Raw genomic sequence first — 18657 nt, forward strand, 5'->3', positions numbered from 1 at the left:
CGTTCAAGTAGTTGTGTTTTGACAAGTATTATTTATTAATCCCTTTGTTAAAAGAGTCAGAATAGTAATATTAAAGGAGATCGGATTTCATTGGTAGACAAAATAACGCATATCAAGGGAAGATAATATATGGGATTTTATTATATGTGTGCGTACGTGAATATATATGATATGATCGAGATGAGGTTTATCTGAGTCAGTGGAAGGTCAGGTGACACGTGGCGGAGTACGTCTCTAGGATAACTGATGAATACAAGGCTGGTGGCAGTTTCTTCTTCGGTGTATGACGTCTAGCGGAAGTTACGACAGATATCATTTTTGACTTTTACTATAACAATAAAATAATATATATAATATCTTATCTTATGTTATCGTATATAAATAAACAAAAATAATAATATTTAGTTTTTCCAACTACGTTCAATTACAGCATAAAATTTCTTTTAATATTCATGAGTCATAGGTAAAAATGATTCCCATAAATTACAAAATTATATATATTTCAAAATATAATTATTTTTAATGTATAACTTACTTTCTGTTTTCTATTATCGAAGTTAACAATCGTTTAACAATAAGGGCTCATTTAACTTTGAATTATGCAAATATCCTCATTTCATATATACAAATTTTAATTTAATTTTTTAATTAATGTAATTATTTAATTTTGAATCTTAAATTTAATTTTCTCAACATGATCATTCTAAATCCGAGATGTTTGTTTTTAGGAAACCGTCAATTCCTGATTTTTTTTTTATTTCATAGACATTTATCACATAATTAATTTCATCAAAATAAATAGGATCATATACAAAAACAGCATTTAGTAGTAGTTACTTTCATATGACATGTATCATTTTATGTAATTCTAATATTTTGGTCTTATTACAGTTGTGAATATGTTTGAATCCGTTTTTACTGCTTTTTCGAACTCATAACAATATTAAATCTGTTTATATGTTTTCTATATGAATGCAAATTTAAGATTCGACTTCTGATTGTTTGTATAATATATTTCATTTTTTTTATCTTTATATTTGTGTCTTTATTTGAAATATTGAACTTTATTAATTTTTTTTAATTTGACAAATTCCATGTAATACACGAATTCAAAAGCTAGTAATATAATATAATAACTTCTATGTTGACTTATAATAGTATAAGATAAGAGTATTCCATATAACATTTGGATATCGAGCATCATTCATTCGGCTTATCATAGGATTCTGATGACCAATGTATGAGTAGATTGACCTTAATACACATACATATTCTAAATCAGTATATGAAGCGTACAAATCTTCATACGATTCACTATTTTAGACTTTCTATAAGGAAGATTGCAAATAATAGTTGATCCTATAATTGTAATAGTAAGATTAGGATCCCGACTCATTTGTAAATTTAAGGCATACAAGCACCCCGCCCCATACGACTTGGGGGGGGGGGGGGGGGGCGTTCACCTTGTCAATCAAACCGGAATGGTATTTCCTACCGATCCATGCCATTCTTTGTAGTATACCTGACAAAGCGGGAGGTATAGCCACAAAGCACCAGCTTTTTTATGTTTGTTGGCTCCTTTCTCGTACCATTCCTCCCCACTAAAAAAAGAGCGATTGAGAATCTCGATAACCTTTCTGAACGTCTGTCTTCGCGATGCGATTTGAAAAGGAGTATATCTTTCTTGTAATGCCTTCCATTCCACTATTCTGATCGAGGAAGAAAAACTTTTTGAATAAGCTATTAAGGTTAGGAATCGACGAAGAGGTTCTGTAAGTGAATCGGATTTGAGTTGTTCGGGGAATTTAAAAAAATATCGTAATAGTTCAGATTTGACTGTTCGTAGCATGGGAGCAGATTACCCAAAAAAAAATACATGGGAACAATAACAAAAAAATCGTATTATAGAGTCGGAAAATCGTGCATGAACCACCATGACTTGATATTCCAACACTAAAAGTTTTATAAAACAATATATTGGAGTCTAAACATGTGCACGAATCACCGCGACTTTGTCATGTTTTCGACTCAAATAACGATAATAACACAATAAATCGAGATACAACGTCATGTCAAAACACTAGTCCACGAACCACCGTAGTTCTATTGTTTTGACACCGAAAATAAGGATGGCGACCGGAACGCTCGCATTCGACTACTTAAAGTATTGACATTTATAACACGATTTGTGGCCTAGTAAACGAGCACTATAATCCAACCATCCCAGGTAAGTAAATCACCTTCGATTCTTGGAATCTTTTTGTCAAATGGTCGTTTTATAATATCTCGTTTCCTATGATGGCTACAAACCCGATATAAACACAACCTTTAAGGGATTTGAAACAACGGGATCCAAGTTAATCTTGTAATCCATAAAACACAATGAAAATCTACTTTCTGCGTTTTAAGGTAAGGATACCTTGAAAATACTATGAAAGTGTGTGTATGTAAACATTTAGGATATTGGTGAATTTTAAATAAGTTTATTAATAACATGCGATATGAACAATTAAAATAGAGTAAACACGTATAGGACCCTAAGCATAACAATTCTAGGTCGTTACGTCTAACCACTTATCTTATTGTCATGGCTCTGATACCAATCTGTCACACCCCGACCAAAGGCGGCGGAACATGCCGAGGTGTAACGATTGCCCATAAGCACATGATACTATTTAAAACGACAATATTTAATAAACTCATTTCATTTCACAATATTGAAAATGTCACATAACAATATTCATAACAAGTCATAACAAAATATAACAAAATATAGCAAATCAAATATTATTCATTTTTGCTAATATCCTAAAGGTATTTATGACGTTTTCTTCAAGCATCCATAATCAACCAAGATGTAATCCTGTAACATTTCATAAAATAAAGTTTATCAACACAAAGGTTGGTGAGCAATTCATAAGTTTAAGCATATAGATATAGTAAAAAAGATCCACAAAACTAGTATACGAAACAATAAATTAAAGCAATAATTTGGATAAAATCGCTAATAGAATTACGTTAACGACACCTAACTATAAGGGGATGCCAAATAGTATAGTATTTAATAGTTATCATTAATTACATTACGTTAACGACACCTTGCTACAAGGGGATGCCAAGTAGTATAGGATTTATAGATTCCACCAACCAAAAGCGATAAACACATAGCATGTAATCATAGAACACCAAATCGAGCAAGTATTTAAGTAAAGTATACAATAACGTTTGTGGTTTAAGACCCGAGTATAAAACATTTAGTTGAATAAGTATGAAATGTCACCCCCATAATGAAAGATAGAAAACGGGGTATGAAAGTACTCACGTTCAAATAATAAACTTGAAAGTTGATAATTTGGAGATTGGCCAGAACGCCGGGTTTAACAAAGCCTAAAAGGAAAGAAGTTTCGGGTTTAGAAAGGTTGTCTTGAAAGTCTTTAAATAAAATAAATGTTGAGAAATGTAAACAATTAAAGTTTCAAGGTTTAAAATGTAACTATTTGCAATTTAGAATAATAGCCCTTTAAAAATGTAAGTTTACTCGAAACCGGGTTAAAGTATCTAACCTTAATATTTACTTAACCTATGTTAAGTAATAAGGTGGGTAAAAGTGCAAGAATGCAAGTCCCTTTGGAATAAAGATACTAAAACGGGTTTTAACGAGTGTTCGGGTTGTTGGTTCGGGTCTTGACAAATGGTCAAACCCAAGGTCAACTTTCCAAAATATTAATTGTTATGAGATAACTCATAAAAATTAATTAAGACTTAACCAAGTATGTCGATCTATTGCTTTAGAACTAACAACGTACGTTAAGCGAGTGTTCAGTTTTGTCGGTCCAAACTTTGTTATGAGATCAAGTTGGATCCAACATTTCCAAGTACTTAAGAAAATAATTAAAATCAGTTTGTAAACTATTTTTAAAGAAATATACAAGCCTTGATAGCTAAAAACACACTTGTGTGTCTTAAGCGAATAAAAGTCGGTTTAGCTCGGTTTGGTTTGGTTTCCATCTCACAAATAGTTCATTGATGGTTTCCACATGCCCAAATATCCAAGAGCTTGTATAATAATTTATAATTGAAGAAACTTAAGTTTTACAACCAAAAAGTTAACAATAAAGTCTTTAAACAAAAGTTCGGTTTTGGTTCGGTTTCCATCTCCCAATGAGTTCATAGATGGTTTCCACATACCCAATATCAAAGAACTTGTAAAAATGATTTTAGAAACTCAAATCTAACATTAAACATGTTTAAACAACTATTTTTTAACATAACTAGTAAACAAAAGTTCGGTTTACAGTTTAGAGCTATTTACGGTTAAACCGAAGCATAGACCCTCAAACTCATAACCATGACACTTGTAAATAAACTAAAATGAGTAGAAGTTAAGCATGGTTAGTAAGCAATAACAAAGTTATATAAGTATATATATATCAAGAACACGAAGTTCTCCATGAAGCCTTGCCTTACGAGGTCCGAAACCTCACCGACCGGAGCCGGAGAAGCAACTACCAAAGGTAACAAGGGGTATTATATTATATATATGTTGTGCCACCATAAACAAGTATTATTAAGGTTACATAAACAAATTAGAATGAAAGATTTAACTCAGTTTGAACACTCAAGAACTCTTAAGAAAATACCCTTGAATCTTTGATGTTTGAGAGAGAAATTGAAGTTGTAGCAGGGAATTATGGATGAGAATGGTGGTGTATATATAGGGGAAGGAGTTGGGTCAAAGATGGGTGATAATAACAAGTATTTGCATGCAAAGAGGGTAAAAAACAAACACAAAACAACAAAATTACACAGCTGCTACACTGGGCAGGTCGCGATACGCGACTAGTGTAAGGTCTCCCCCATCGCGTATCGCGATGGGGTGATGATCAGGATTTTTCCAACTTTTTTAAAATGACAGTTTTGGCCTCCGAAGTTTGTTTTAAGTGATTTTAACACGTTTTAAAGACCGAAAAGAATCTTTTCAAGACCCAACAAGTGTAAAACAATATTGTAACATAAAATCCATCATTTTGATTATTTCCAAAGTGTCGGTTTACAAAACGGGTCGGTTTACAAGATAAAGTTTACAAAACGATTACTATTCTAGACCCGAAATTGACGAATGTCACTTTTTTTACTAGATATTTTATTTTGGGTTTTTTTGTGTTGTACTTTGAGAAAACAAGTGAATGAAAGTTTGTATTTTAGAAATTAAATGTCCTTAAATCCTTTATGAGGCGTGTCACATGTTTTCTTAAATGTGACCCTTTTGAGGGGATCCTCCCCTTTTTTTTAGGTGTTTATATGTCCCAAGGACTTAAGGAAGTGACACAAAACACTGGACGTAACAATGGTTACGCCATAGGCCCATAGTCACCTAAAGACCTTGACGGTTGTGTAAACGTCTTTCTTATATGTGATTGTAGTAATAAATACAAGGGAGCAACACTACTCAGACCGTTTGTTAAAAAATAAACAAATAAAAATATAATGCCCATTTCAATCGGCTGGAAAATAGTTGGAAGTTAATTGTGTCATGTTACGGTTGATGTTGGTATAAATGATACGTGATATGCTTTGTTGACATACATGATACTTTGAATATATGATAAATCTTAAGAAAAAATGTCTTAATACTTGAAAGAACTCCATTATCCATGGTCACATGTCTTTTGGTCGAATGTAATTAGGTGAGAGATCGTCTATCATTTAAAAAATTGTGATTATACATCTATCTTATTGAATTTGGTTAATATCATATCTTTTTATCCTCCAAAGCATATCAGTTTTCTGTGTTCTATGTAGTGAATTTGACTTGGTTGGCATGAGTGTGGAAGTTTAGTAACAATTTTTGAATCTCAAATGGACTTGTTAAAGTAACAACTGAAACTCTTGTAAATGGCATGTGAGTTCTTTGGTTTTCAAACATGTGTTCTTGCTTGTAATGGTTTTAATCATGTAACTCTTTTAACCAACAACTTCTTTGATTCGGACGTGCCTGTAGGCAAGAAATGCGAGCTCTTGAAGTTAAGCTATGTGGGATGTAGTTTTAGAGTAAAATTCACCTTTTCATTCTATAAAGTCTCCAGCTTTGATAAATTTAGTTATCTCTGTAGTGCTTTGTTTAATTGATTCAATATTAAAGAAAAAAACACTTAACCAAGGTTAAAAAGGGTTAGTTTTAGCATATCACATGCTGAAAATAAGTACACATAAAGTTATGTAAAATATCGAAGAATTTGGAATTGAAATGTAACATTGTATGAGGAGCGAAGCACGATGGATGATAAAATTGAAAAAAAAAAGAACAAAATATCAAATGTATCAAACATTGGTAGTAGTGAAGAAGAAATCACTACTTTAGTAGCAAATATTTTGGCTCTAAAATCCTGATGATAATATGCCTAGGGGTTGCTAAAGAACTTCTTGAGGACGACTTATTCTTGAATGGCTGGAAAGACGCATCCAACTAACAAAGCGATTAGAGTTGATAGAGATTAACAAAAAGCATGGATACCAAATTCGTGCAATAATAAACCATGAAGTTTGCTTGAAGGCCGTTGTGTTCTTAGGCAATAGTTCAACATTTTTCTTGTGTTCTAATACTAAAGAAAATTTAAAAGATGAGACGTACGCTAGCATATGCTTATAACTTAGAGGAGGAGGAACACGATGGCCCGCAACCATGGGCATTGGCTAATCAGGATTTTTCATTAGTGGGGAAACAAATGGGTTCGATTCGAAAATGTCATAGCAGGTTTAGTAAAAAGTTCAAGTTATAACAATGTAGATTGTTGTTAAAAATGTGCATAGTTGTAAAATTTTTGTTGAAATACCGCATGGTTGTAACTGAAATGTGCATAAGTGATGTTAAAAATTCACATGCTTTTTATCAAAATTGTGAAGATATGTTGTTGTATATGTGTGGAGTTCAAATTAAATAATCTAGGAAGAAATATGTAAATGTAGTAATGTACACAAACGATATGGGAATATTTAGAATTGCATTTAAAACATTAGTTAACCAGTTTCATAATCATCAAATTGAGTCAATCAATCTCCTAATCAAGCAAGTTACCAATATCTATTTAGGTATGTAATCGGTTTTAATCAGGTAAGTTAACACAAAATAAGCTTCAAATTAGGTATATTTTATAGTTGAATAAAGCAAATAAACATGAAAATGAACTCTCCTAGTTTTCTTCATATTAACAACCACCAAAACACAAAGATATGAATATTGAAGATAAACTTTAGCTCATATCAGAAAAATAATAAAAAAAAACAGTTACAAAAAAATTAATAATATAGAACCTACAAAAATTGAGCTTGTTTTAAGAACTAGTCATGTAATACTTATGTAAAAGTTATAAAATTATAAAACACATAAAAACCATATCAAAATTAAATGAAACATGTAAAAAGCATACATACATAATGTCGTTGAATAAAAATAACTAAAAAGTTTATTTAAAAATTATATACTTTCATTTGTTTCTGGTTTTCGTTTTTACATTTCACCAATACGTCAACCAAATTCTTCTCCTTTGACTAGTGCTAATATTCTCGGACACCTCTCGGCAACGGGTGAACCTTCTTTGGCTCTAAATACGCCCTTGACCATAGATGACAATATATCATATTCGAACTTACGACTAAATAGTTACGGTTTGCATATCATCCTATGTATAAATATTTTTCTACAAGCTGTGTTGTTAAAATACAATTTATGTAATCTTTTGACCTAACCCATTTATCCAACCCATTGACCCGACACTAACACAATCCCTTTTCCAACTAAAAAGACTTATAAAACCACCTCCATGTTTTATCTTGCTCTTGATGCAAGGCAAGGATATTAGATTATTATTATTATCCCCTAATAATAAACAAGTTAATAGCTCCGTAATGACCAAAACACCCTCCACACCTAAACACACCAAGTCAGATCCAAAGGACACAACCGTCATTCTGCCACTTAAAACAGCCACTTTGTTTGTTGTCAGCCAGTACGACGTCGTAGGGGTTCAACAGACGCCAAATGAAGTTCGTTGGATATATAAAGTAGGTTTAAATTAAAAGTTAAAACCCCCAATAACGGATTCAATTTCCCCTTTCTATAGTATTATTATTCTTCTTCTTCGAGATTTTAGGGTTTCAGTAAGCCAGCTACTAATCCAATTCATCAATCTGTGATTCAATTTCGTCAATTTGATCTGCTTTCTGTGTACATGTATGCTTAATTCGTTGAATTCTCGATTCGGAAAACCCTAATTTGAAGATCTGGTTAACGGACGATCTGAATTGATTCGGTTTTGATGGAGGATGATGATTTGCAGAAGGCGTTACGGATGAGCATGCAATACGAGCCGCCGGAGCCCAAGCGGAGTGCGGAAACTCCGATGGAAGAGTCTCCGGAGGTGAAGAATCGGAGGTTGCAGCGGGAGTTGATGGCGGCGGCTGCGGAGAAGCGGATGATGGTGCAATCGGCGGCTGTGGTGAAGACTGTCAGTAGTGGTGGTAGTACGAGTGTGGCGCAAAATGTTTCGAAGGTGGATGAGTGTGTGCCGGTGGTGAAGGAAGAGAAGAAGAGTTCGGGGGATGAGTTGTCGTTGGATCAGGCACGCCAGCTGTTTTCGATGGTGTTCGGGGATGAAGTTTCGAAAGGGATACTTGCACAGTGGTGCAATCAGGGAATTAGGTATGTTGATTGATCTCTTCTTACCTCTGTAGTGTGTATAGATTAAGGTGGATTTTTATTAGTGAGTTTATTGAGCATGCTTATAGTTTATGTATTAGTTGAGGTTTAAAAGTCAAAACCTTGATCTAAGCATTGGATTGTTATGATAGTTGATAACTGATGAGCTGACTGTGTTGATCGTTAAGTGGTGTAATATCGCGATGTTGTGTCTTATTTTGAGGATTTGAAAAGTTGAAGTGGATAGAGTTTAATGTGGATTCTTCTGTGTGATGTTATTGAACGTACTTCTAGCCTATGTATTGGTTGAGGATTAAAACTCGGAACTTTGCTGTAAGCACTGGATTGTTATGATAAGCTTATTGTGTGTAGCGTTAAATGGTGTTTGTTCCGTTGCTGCATTCTGATTTGAGGCATGAAAGTTATTGAGATGCTAGAATTCTTGGTTAAAGTGGATAGATTTTAATGTGGATTTTAATCTGTGACTTTATTTAGCGTACTTCCAGCCTATGTATTTTTTGAAAGTTAAAAATCAAAACTTCTTCTCTAAGCACTGGATTGTTACGATAATTGATGAGCTAAGTAGCTGATGATGTTGACCTCAAGTGATGTCATATCGCAATGTTGTGTTTTATTATGCGGCGTGAATGTTATTGAGCTGCTAGAAATTTCTGGCTAAAGTGCATAGGGTTTAAATGGATCACAACATAGCGATATGAAACCACTTAATGGTTATAATAAGCTTATTATAACAATCAAGTGCTTAGAGCAAAGTTTTGATTTTTAATTCTCAACTATAACATAGGCTATACATATGTTCAATAGAGTCACATATGAAAAACCACCTTAAACTTAGTCCACTTTAATAAAGAATTTTTAGCATCTCAAAATGGAACACAACACCGCGATATAACCGCTTATAGGAAAGTAAGGCATGCTAGTTATGGAGATGCTGTTATCCTTGATTAAAGTGCATGGTGAAATAAAGTTAACATTTTCCTTTGTACTAGAATGTTGGAAGAATATCCATTGACCTGCAACTATGCTTGTCTAATTTTAGCTCCATCCCACACAAGTTGCAGTAGTAACATTAACGATAAGATGATTAGATATTTCAATAACTTATGTTGGAACCACCCTTACATGTGGACTAGTTTGGTCCCATGACCATTACTTGTTGATTTCTTTAATCAATTTTTGGAGCACTTTAAAACAATTCAAATATTCAGCTACTCATGCTAAAATATCAGTTTAGATCAACTTTGAATTTATGTGAAAAATCATATAATTATTCTGGTATTATTAGAGGAGTTTTGTGTGTTATACTTGAACAAGGGGGAAGGAAAAGGGGGGGGGGGGGGGGGCATCTCTAAAACATCATTATTGCAATTAGAAATCCCACTCACATTACATAATTGAAGCCCTAAGTATTTTGTTGGGGTCTTGGAGACTGGCAATTTGGGATGAGTTCTGCTATTCAGTGCTAAAAGACATCGTGGTGATATATTTTGATAAAGATTCTTCATACGGATGCTAATAACGCTTTACGTAGTGACATATTGACATGCCGTAAATATAGTAATAAGCTCCGTTACCTGATACGACTTTAAAGAAATTTACTTTGTTTCCTAAAGATCAAGTCTGATTGAGTCTGAAAATTGGAGCTTTGATTTGTTATAATTTGCACATCAAAAGGTTAAATATTGTGCGATAAACATAAGTATTCAAGGTCAAATCTGGTTCAGGCCTGTACTGGACGAGAACATACATATTTTAAAATAGTCCTCCTCGAACAGCCTCAACCATTGTTTAAGATGATCTGGATTGTTGTTGTGGGATGCATTTTTCTTATAATATTTATAAAATGCATCTTTTTCATATACGCTTATGTCTTATTCTGTCATATAAGTACATTCTTGTTACTGTTTATGACAGGATAGTAGGATACATATAACATAGTGTAGATAAGTGTACTATATGCCTTAGTAGGGATTGCTATTGGTGTTATTTAGTTACCGTTTGTTGCAGCTGTTGTAAATTTAATTGGTTTAAGTTAAATGCTATATTTTTGTGAGACGATGCGTTTTCGTCGTTCAGAATTTCCCGTAAAAAAGAATAGAAGTTATTTCATATGCTACGCAAATCATTGCTTCTTGCTAATTTTAGATAATACATTTTTCCTGTAGATTTAGTCCTGATGAAGAAACATCAATGGGCTTAGTTCAGCATGAAGGTGGGCCATGTGGTGTGTTAGCAGCTATACAAGTAAACTTCTTGAGTTCTCAAATTTATTTTTTATTTTTTATTATTTTGTAAATCAGTGTTGTTTAGAGATGTAGAACATATTTGGTTTTTATTTGAAAAATATAAACCTAAAAATAGCGTCGTTACAACATACAAGTTGAAAAACAATTTGGTTTCGTTTATAAACCAAATTTTACTGAACCAAAAAGCAACTTTTTAAATACGAACCAGAAACCGTTTCGTAAATAAATGCCTTTTTTTACATAAAGATTTGATTAATGAATTATATTTTGACATTTTGTATGATTATATTTGTTTCCATGTGCAGGCATTTGTTCTTAAATATCTCCTGTTCTTCCCGCAAGATTTAGTTAAAGATGGATCAAAGACACCAATAATATCAGTTTCAAAAAGATTGCAAGACACTCAAAATTTTACAACAAATATCTTTGGATCCCTAACTGAAGACACTAAGTCAAGGTGATTTTTATTCACTCCTTTTATCACTTGTTAGTGCAATAATTGAACCAGTGAGTTAATGTGAGGGTAATTTTGGTAGTTATTGGGTATTTTAATCTAACATGTTCTAAAAAATGTATACTTTCGTGCAGGGCTTTGGTCAGAAGCATGGGTGAAATATTATTTTTGTGTGGAAATAATAATAGTGCAACAATTGCATCTCTTAGAGCTCTTGACCATGAGATTGGTGGTAAAGATGAAAGCTCAAAAGATGAGGTAAGTTAAAAGCTAGGTTTGGGAAACGGGTCAAACGGGTAGTTATTGATGCAGATCGAATTAGGCTGCATTGACCTGAAACATCCGATGTCTTCACCAAAGGTCCTCAATAGGCTTGTAAACGAACTGAACGAATATGAAAGGGGCATGCTTGTGTTCGTTCGTTTAACATTTGCCAAACAAATGGTCGAACACAAACAGCTCAACGAATGATGTTTTCTTGTCCTTGTTCGTTCGTTAAGAAAATGATCGTGTTCGTTAGTAGTATAAAGAACAGGTTTATGAGTGTAAACGAACACAAACGAAGGAACATAACTGAACACAGATGAACGAATGCAAACAAAACTAACTAAAGCGAAGAGTTGAACACCAATCAGAAGTAAACGTTAACATTAATGTGTTGGGCCTAGAAAGTTAATAAAACTAGACTAAATTGTAATGAGCCTAAAAATTATAATGAGTGCGTAAATAAACGTAAACAAATGAACTCAAATGAATGTAAACTAACAAACATAAATGAATGAATGCGGACCACGGTAAACAAACATTCACAAACATAAATGAACGAACGAGACGTGTGCTCATGTTTGTTTGTATAAACTAGATGAACAAAAAACTTTGGTCATGTTCATTTCTTAATTAAACAAACAAATTTCTCGTCGAACGGTTCACGAACAGTGAACTGAGCGTTCTGTTTGTTTACAAACATAGTCCTCAACGACCGGGGTGATACCAAAACATTATTTTTTCAAGATTTTCGAATAAAATGATATACAAGGTTTTACACATTAGATTTACACTTCGGGCGTATTTCGACCCATTTAACCTTTTTCCTTTTTAGATTTTTTAATTTATTTAATCCAACAGATTATTGCAAGATCTCTTGATGGGCTTTCAATTGAATCTGGTGACGATCTTCAAAAAGCTTTGAAAGTTAGCACGTTTACATCTCTTTCCAGTGCAATGCAAAGGCTTGAAGAACTCATTCCGGTTTTTCGAAGTCGTATGGGGGCATTATTATTCTTACTATCTGCTTTGCTTTCTCGAGGACTGGTATGTATAAATGCAATTTTTTATTATAGTTACAAATACAGCTTTATTACAATTATAATCCAGTGCTTTGAAAAATGGCTCATTTTTATGTGATTCTTTCTTATCAGGAAACCATTCAAGCTGACAGAGATGACCCCACCCAACCTTTAGTTACTGCCCCGTTTGGGCATGCTTCACAGGTATTCACATCTTGTTCTAGGGCCGTTTGGATTCACATTTTATAACTGTTTGTCAAGTTTTAAATGCTTGGATAAACAAATATTGCTCGGTTTTAGATAATCAGTTTCATACTTGTTACAACAATACTGAGGATAATTGACATTTTTAAATACTAATTTCTAATAAAAAGAGCCTCCGGAAAAATGATGGAGAAGATAAATTGGTTGTGGGCCCAAAATGAATATACGTTTAAGAGTTATTTACTCGGATGGTCCTTGTGGTTTGCTTTGATCCTTAAGGGTATTTTAGTTGTTTCACATGCCCTTCACTGGAAAAAGGGTTGCTTTGGTCCTTAAGGGTACTTTAGTCAATTCACATGCACTTACCAGGCAAAAGGTTTGCTTTGGTCCTTATTCCTTAAGGGTACTTTAGTCATTTCACACACACTTAACTGGAAAAAGGTTTGCTTTGGTCCTTAAGGGTACTTTAGTCGTTTCACATGCACTTAACTGGAAAAATTGACGCCCATTCATTTCAAGGACCATCCGTGTTACTCTATAAATACCGGGGAGCATACATGTAATTTCTCAGTTTTTCTAACTTAAGGACCAAACTTGCAATTTGGGCAAACCACAGGGACCATCCAAGTAATTAACTCTAATAATGAGTTTATTTTGATTATAGAAACTGATTAATATCTGATTCTGATTACTATAAATTAACTCCCTCAGGAAATTGTCAACCTACTACTTTCGGGGATGGCGGTCGCTAACGTTTTTGACGGGAAAATTGACTTAGGTGACGGGATGTTTGTCAAAGGTATTTTAACACCCGTCGAAGTCGGTTTTCTCACATTACTTGAATCCTTAAACTTTTGTAAAGTCGGTCAATCCTTAAAATCTCCAAAATGGCCAATTTGGGTCGTCGGTAGCGAATCGCATTACACCGTGTTATTCGCTTTGGACCCAAATGTACAAGCTGAAAACGAGTTCGAGGGGCGCGAAACCACAATTCGTAGAGCGTTCGATGCACAAGATCAAAGTGGCGGTGGTGGTTTCATAAGCGTAGAAGGTTTTCATCAAGTTCTTAAAGATGCAAAGGTCAACCTCCCAGTTGACCAAGTCAACCATCTTTGTAGCTCCGGGTTTATCGTATGGAACGAGTTTTGGCAAGTGCTTTTGGATTTGGATAAAAGTTCGGGCGGGTTGAAAGACTCAACAGGTTTAATGGGTAAAAAGGTCTTTGACCTTTATCACTTTAACGGGATTGCAAAGTCGGTTTTGGGTGGGTCGGGTGGTGAGAGTACGCCGGTGCAGAGACCGCGGTTGACTAAGTTGCGGGTTTCGGTTCCGCCTCGGTGGACACCGGAAGAGTTTATGGCTAATGTGTCGGTTCCCGGTTCAAGTTCGGGCTCGGGTGGTGGTGACGCTGCAGGTGAAGTCTCAAAACCCGAGCAGGTCCAACATGCGCCTTTGGTGGATTGCATTAGGACTCGGTGGGCCCGGGCCGTGTGCAACTGGGAAGGGGACCCACCTAGCATCGTTTGACCATGTGGGTGGCATTGGCTATTTGTACCTTGCGCGTTGGCATTTGTATGTTGCTTTGGGTTTGAGCAAGGGGTTCTCTTTAATTTCATTTTTAAATTCAATGGTCTTTTTTTTCACATACTTTTTTCGTGTTGGTAGTTTAAATCATTTGTTTTTTCAAAGTTTTTATAATTGTGTAAACAGTCTGCGGTTGCTTGCTTTTCAAATTCTTGTTCATGATTTGCTACTAGTTGCTTACAGTAAAAACTAGTCAATTTGAGCTTAAGTTGTGTGTTATTTATAACGGGTGGAAGATTGGTGGTTCAGAAATTGTATTTAAGGGCATACATTTGGTATCATATTTAAGAGTTTTCAAATTTCTTCTCAAGTCACTCAAAGTTTGTTTGTTTGTTTATCCCGTATTTATTCTACTTTAATTATTTTTTCTAGTTGTAAAAAGTTTATGAGTGTTGTATGTGTTATTTTGACTACTTAGTGTTAGAATTTTGTTCATTATAAAAAAGCTAATAAGATTTTCTTGTTTAATATGCTTAACTAGTTGGACATATAACTAATAATTTATCATTTTAGCTTGACAAAATGGCAAAACTGGTCCTTTATGTTTGCACGTTTTTTCAATGTTCGTCCTTTAGCAAACTTAATGACTGAAATCATATTCTATGTTTCAAAAATGTATCACGTTACGTCCTTTTACACTAAACTAGTTTATTTATCTCGTTAACTATAATCACATGACCCCCACGTGAGGGTAAATCTGTAATTTCCCACTCCAGTTCATCTCCCCCACCCTTTTAATACCCTCCCCGTTAAACCCTCAAAAACACAACCTGGTCGGAATATCCATCTCTCTCCAACCATGTCCGACCAAACCCTAAAAAACACAGATCTGGCCGGAACCACCGTCATTGCCTCAACCAGTCACCACTACTACCTGCCACTATCCTCCCTTGCCATCATCTTCAACCATCACCTGTTGATCAGTTTCTATAATCGATGATATAATGGAAACAAGGAAATATGTAATACCTGATAATCCAGTGATGTTTGAGATTGACATCTTCTTAATCTGATCGAGTTCCCCTTTAGGGTGTATGGTTAGGATGGAGATTAGGTGTTCTTGATGAACACGATTTGAGAGAGAGAGGTAGGGGATGATTCTTATGGTGTTATTATTCATCATTAGTTATTAACCTCTCTAATAAGCTCTCTATATATACACCCAAGGGGAAACCCTATTAATGTTAGTAAGGGTAATTCCGTCCATCAAGGATTTACCAGTTATAAACATAAGGTTATTTAGGTCAATGATCAATAATAAGATAAATAATTATAAGGGCCATATATAAATATATATAAAATATATTTATTCTAACATTCTCCCACTTGGCCTAGTAATTATTTATTATGAGCATTAGATTAGTCTGATCAGAGGTTAATACTCATTTTAGTTCTAAACCCAAATTGCAGCAGAGAAATACAGTCGTTGAATCAATATTCGACTCAGGACCCCCATTAATCATACTACAACTCAAATTTAAAACCTAACTTTAGGATCAAATTGACAAATAAGCCCTTACCGTTGATTTGTATAATTAGTGTCTATACGTCTTTAGGCATGCATGAACGTATTTAGAGACAAAACAAATTTTCAACGTATGAGGAAAAATTAATAATTAATCATTCATAGTACGATACGCAGTTGCGCTTGGTCATTGGTAAAACCCGTCTCTATTATTGGCCATTTAGGAGACTTATGGGTGACAGACCTTTAATTAGTGGATCCATAAGCATATCATGAATGCATTCGATACAAAAGTTTAGTTTCCTCTATTTGTTCTTAAGTCATAAGCGAACAATAATTTAGACTTGTATCGAATTCTAATGCAGCTCCGCTTGAACTGTTACTGTTCAAGAAATAAGGGTAGCTGACTTTATCACAATAAGTCTTCAATATTGGATTTATATGAAGTTAATAAATTATGAGTCAACTGATAAAGTTTTCCAACAACATTTAGTGACACGTTGCGTTATGATCAGCAACATATTATGTCATTATAACTTAGGTCGTTGTTATCAGTTAGTTAGGACTCCTTCATGAGATAGTAATGTCTGCTGACATAAGGATATACCCAGAAGTTGACAAAGTTAGAATATTAGTAGTCAACCGTTTTTTAGTTCTCACTTCTTCTTCTTTAAATTATTGTGTCTCGTTTCTTAGAGATATTGTGATATTTTATCAGATGCTTCACAATAGAAATAATTAGTCTAGTGTTTAGCAATGTGACCAATATCTAAACGAGTATAGATTTGAACCTTCTTAAGGCATCTAATTAATGATGCATAAGGAAATAATCTCATTTATCCTATTAGCCTCTAAAGGAGAGCAATATTGTATGTTACAAGTGTAAGGACCCGTTTCATGTAAAACATATAAAACTAATGAGTCTATCTCGGTGTATTTTGATAACTATTAAATAAGAGGTATCTCCGAGATTGATTAGGTCAAGATATGCGTTAACAATACTTTGACTCATGTAACATATACTTGTCAAAAGAATGTCATCTATATAAGGACAAGTTTACATTAGTTGCTCCCACTCATCTTGAGGTAGGTAAATCAATCCACTTAGTTCTTGATAAAGAGAGTTGCATTATGATTTCATTATTGATTCTTGCATCAACCCATACATGGATTTTATTGACTTACAAACTAAGTGTTCTTAACCTTCAGTTTAGAACTTACAGGTTATTTTACGAACATGTAGGCCAGTGTTAGGGAAAGTTGTTTTAATGTTCATGTAATGTAGCTCTAAATTATTATAAGCTACTAGAACAGTGATGATCCTCAAAGTAACCTTTTGTAAGACAAGGAAATAGGTTCTTTGATAATTTATTCCCTCTTGAGTATACCTTTATCAATCAATCATACCTTTAGTGTATTAACGTTATTCATTCAGATTTAGTTTAGTAATGACTACCTTTTAGGTAATTCAACCAAATCCCAAACGTTATACTATTTTAGAAGATTGATTGATACTAATGGTTTAATTAGAAGAGGTAGGATCATTAAACCTTCCAAAATCCATTTAATCTTTAGTCAGGTAGGGTACATAATCATCAAAGTTAGTAGGCCTTTGAGACCTAGATGACCTCCTGAGTTGATTATTGGGTTTATAAGGAGTTTCATATTTTCAGGTATATTAGGAGCAATATTAGTTTCTAAGTATGTAAGAGTTGGTGCAGTATGGTGTACAAGAGGTGTAATCGGAGTTAAAGTAAGCGACAATCTCTCCCCCCGCGTCTTGTACTTAGCCAAGTTATGATAAGGACTTTTACTGCTCCTACTGACCTTAGAAATATGTAAGAATTCAGCATGCTTAGGGTCAACATCAGAAGACCAATAAATTCTAATTGAGGATTATATTAATTAGTCTTGGTAAGAAATCTAAGTTTTCCCATATTTAGGTATCCAACAAAATTTGTTTGGAGTAGCATTAAATGTTAAGGAGACAAGATATAATGGAGCAGTGTCTTATACAAGGGATGTTTTATGAGGTAGATTAAGTTGTTTCTCCCCCATCTCTTGCATATAAGGACACTCAGTGCTCCCACTGATCTTTTAGGCCTCTAAAACTCCATACAAGTTTTGGCGATTCATGTCATAGGAAACTTTCATACAGTTTAGACTTGATTTCCTTATTGTCCATATTTCATAAGAAATTTTAAGGACATATTTAGAAGGAATACTGATAAGTATATATGAATTGATTTCTTTAAAGAACTTGTCCAGTAGGAAACAGATTAGATACAAGTTGATATTCTTCTAAGCTCCACTAATAGCAGTGAATTTTAACTTATGGTGGACCTCACTTACTCCCTTTATCTAGTTTATATTTAGGGCATTTAACACATGCTTTCAAATCACTAAGAATGAGATTTAATGGCAATTCAACCTTTGTCAACCGAGTCATGATTTCTCATGAAAATTTTGGTCTTAATGGATGAAGTACGTAAGTCTCATTTATCTTTTGTTAAATTCTCATTTCTATGATAACAAAAGGTTGTGAAATTTGTAGCATCGCTTAGTTTTATCTTATAAGGTTTCTATTCAGATAATAACGACCGATAATATGATAGTTTTAGTTAGTAGTGACTTTGTTTTGGTCATTTAAAACCTTATAACTGTCAAAATGTAGCTTTAGTATTGATACTAAATTCTGAGTA

The 18657-nt window shown here is 33.9% G+C and overlaps 1 protein-coding gene across 1 annotated transcript; it reads left to right on the top strand.

The window, feature by feature from the left end:
• The first annotated feature begins 7738 nt into the window (after positions 1–7738).
• Positions 7739–14605, top strand: LOC143546508 (uncharacterized). Its single transcript, XM_077038168.1, has 7 exons — positions 7739–8698; positions 10882–10960; positions 11268–11419; positions 11551–11674; positions 12542–12727; positions 12835–12906; positions 13618–14605. The coding sequence occupies exons 1-7, from the start codon at positions 8316–8318 to the stop codon at positions 14431–14433; spliced, it is 1812 nt and encodes a 603-aa protein (XP_076894283.1). The 5' UTR covers positions 7739–8315; the 3' UTR covers positions 14434–14605.
• The last annotated feature ends 4052 nt before the right edge of the window (positions 14606–18657 follow it).

Source organism: Bidens hawaiensis, unplaced genomic scaffold (genome assembly GCF_021521415.1).
Source record: "Bidens hawaiensis isolate Kalapana, Puna unplaced genomic scaffold, B.hawaiensis_p1.1 tig00014356_1, whole genome shotgun sequence".
In the NCBI taxonomy this organism is placed as follows: Eukaryota; Viridiplantae; Streptophyta; class Magnoliopsida; order Asterales; family Asteraceae; genus Bidens; species Bidens hawaiensis.

Excerpts from the sequence above, each read along its gene's own strand:
- LOC143546508 (XM_077038168.1), top strand. The coding sequence starts at position 8,316 with ATGGAGGATGATGATTTGCAGAAGGCGTTACGGATGAGCATGCAATAC. Across the intron at positions 10,961-11,267 it reads GTGTGTTAGCAGCTATACAA|GCATTTGTTCTTAAATATCT; the intron begins GTAAACTTCTTG and ends TTCCATGTGCAG. Across the intron at positions 12,728-12,834 it reads CTTTGCTTTCTCGAGGACTG|GAAACCATTCAAGCTGACAG; the intron begins GTATGTATAAAT and ends CTTTCTTATCAG.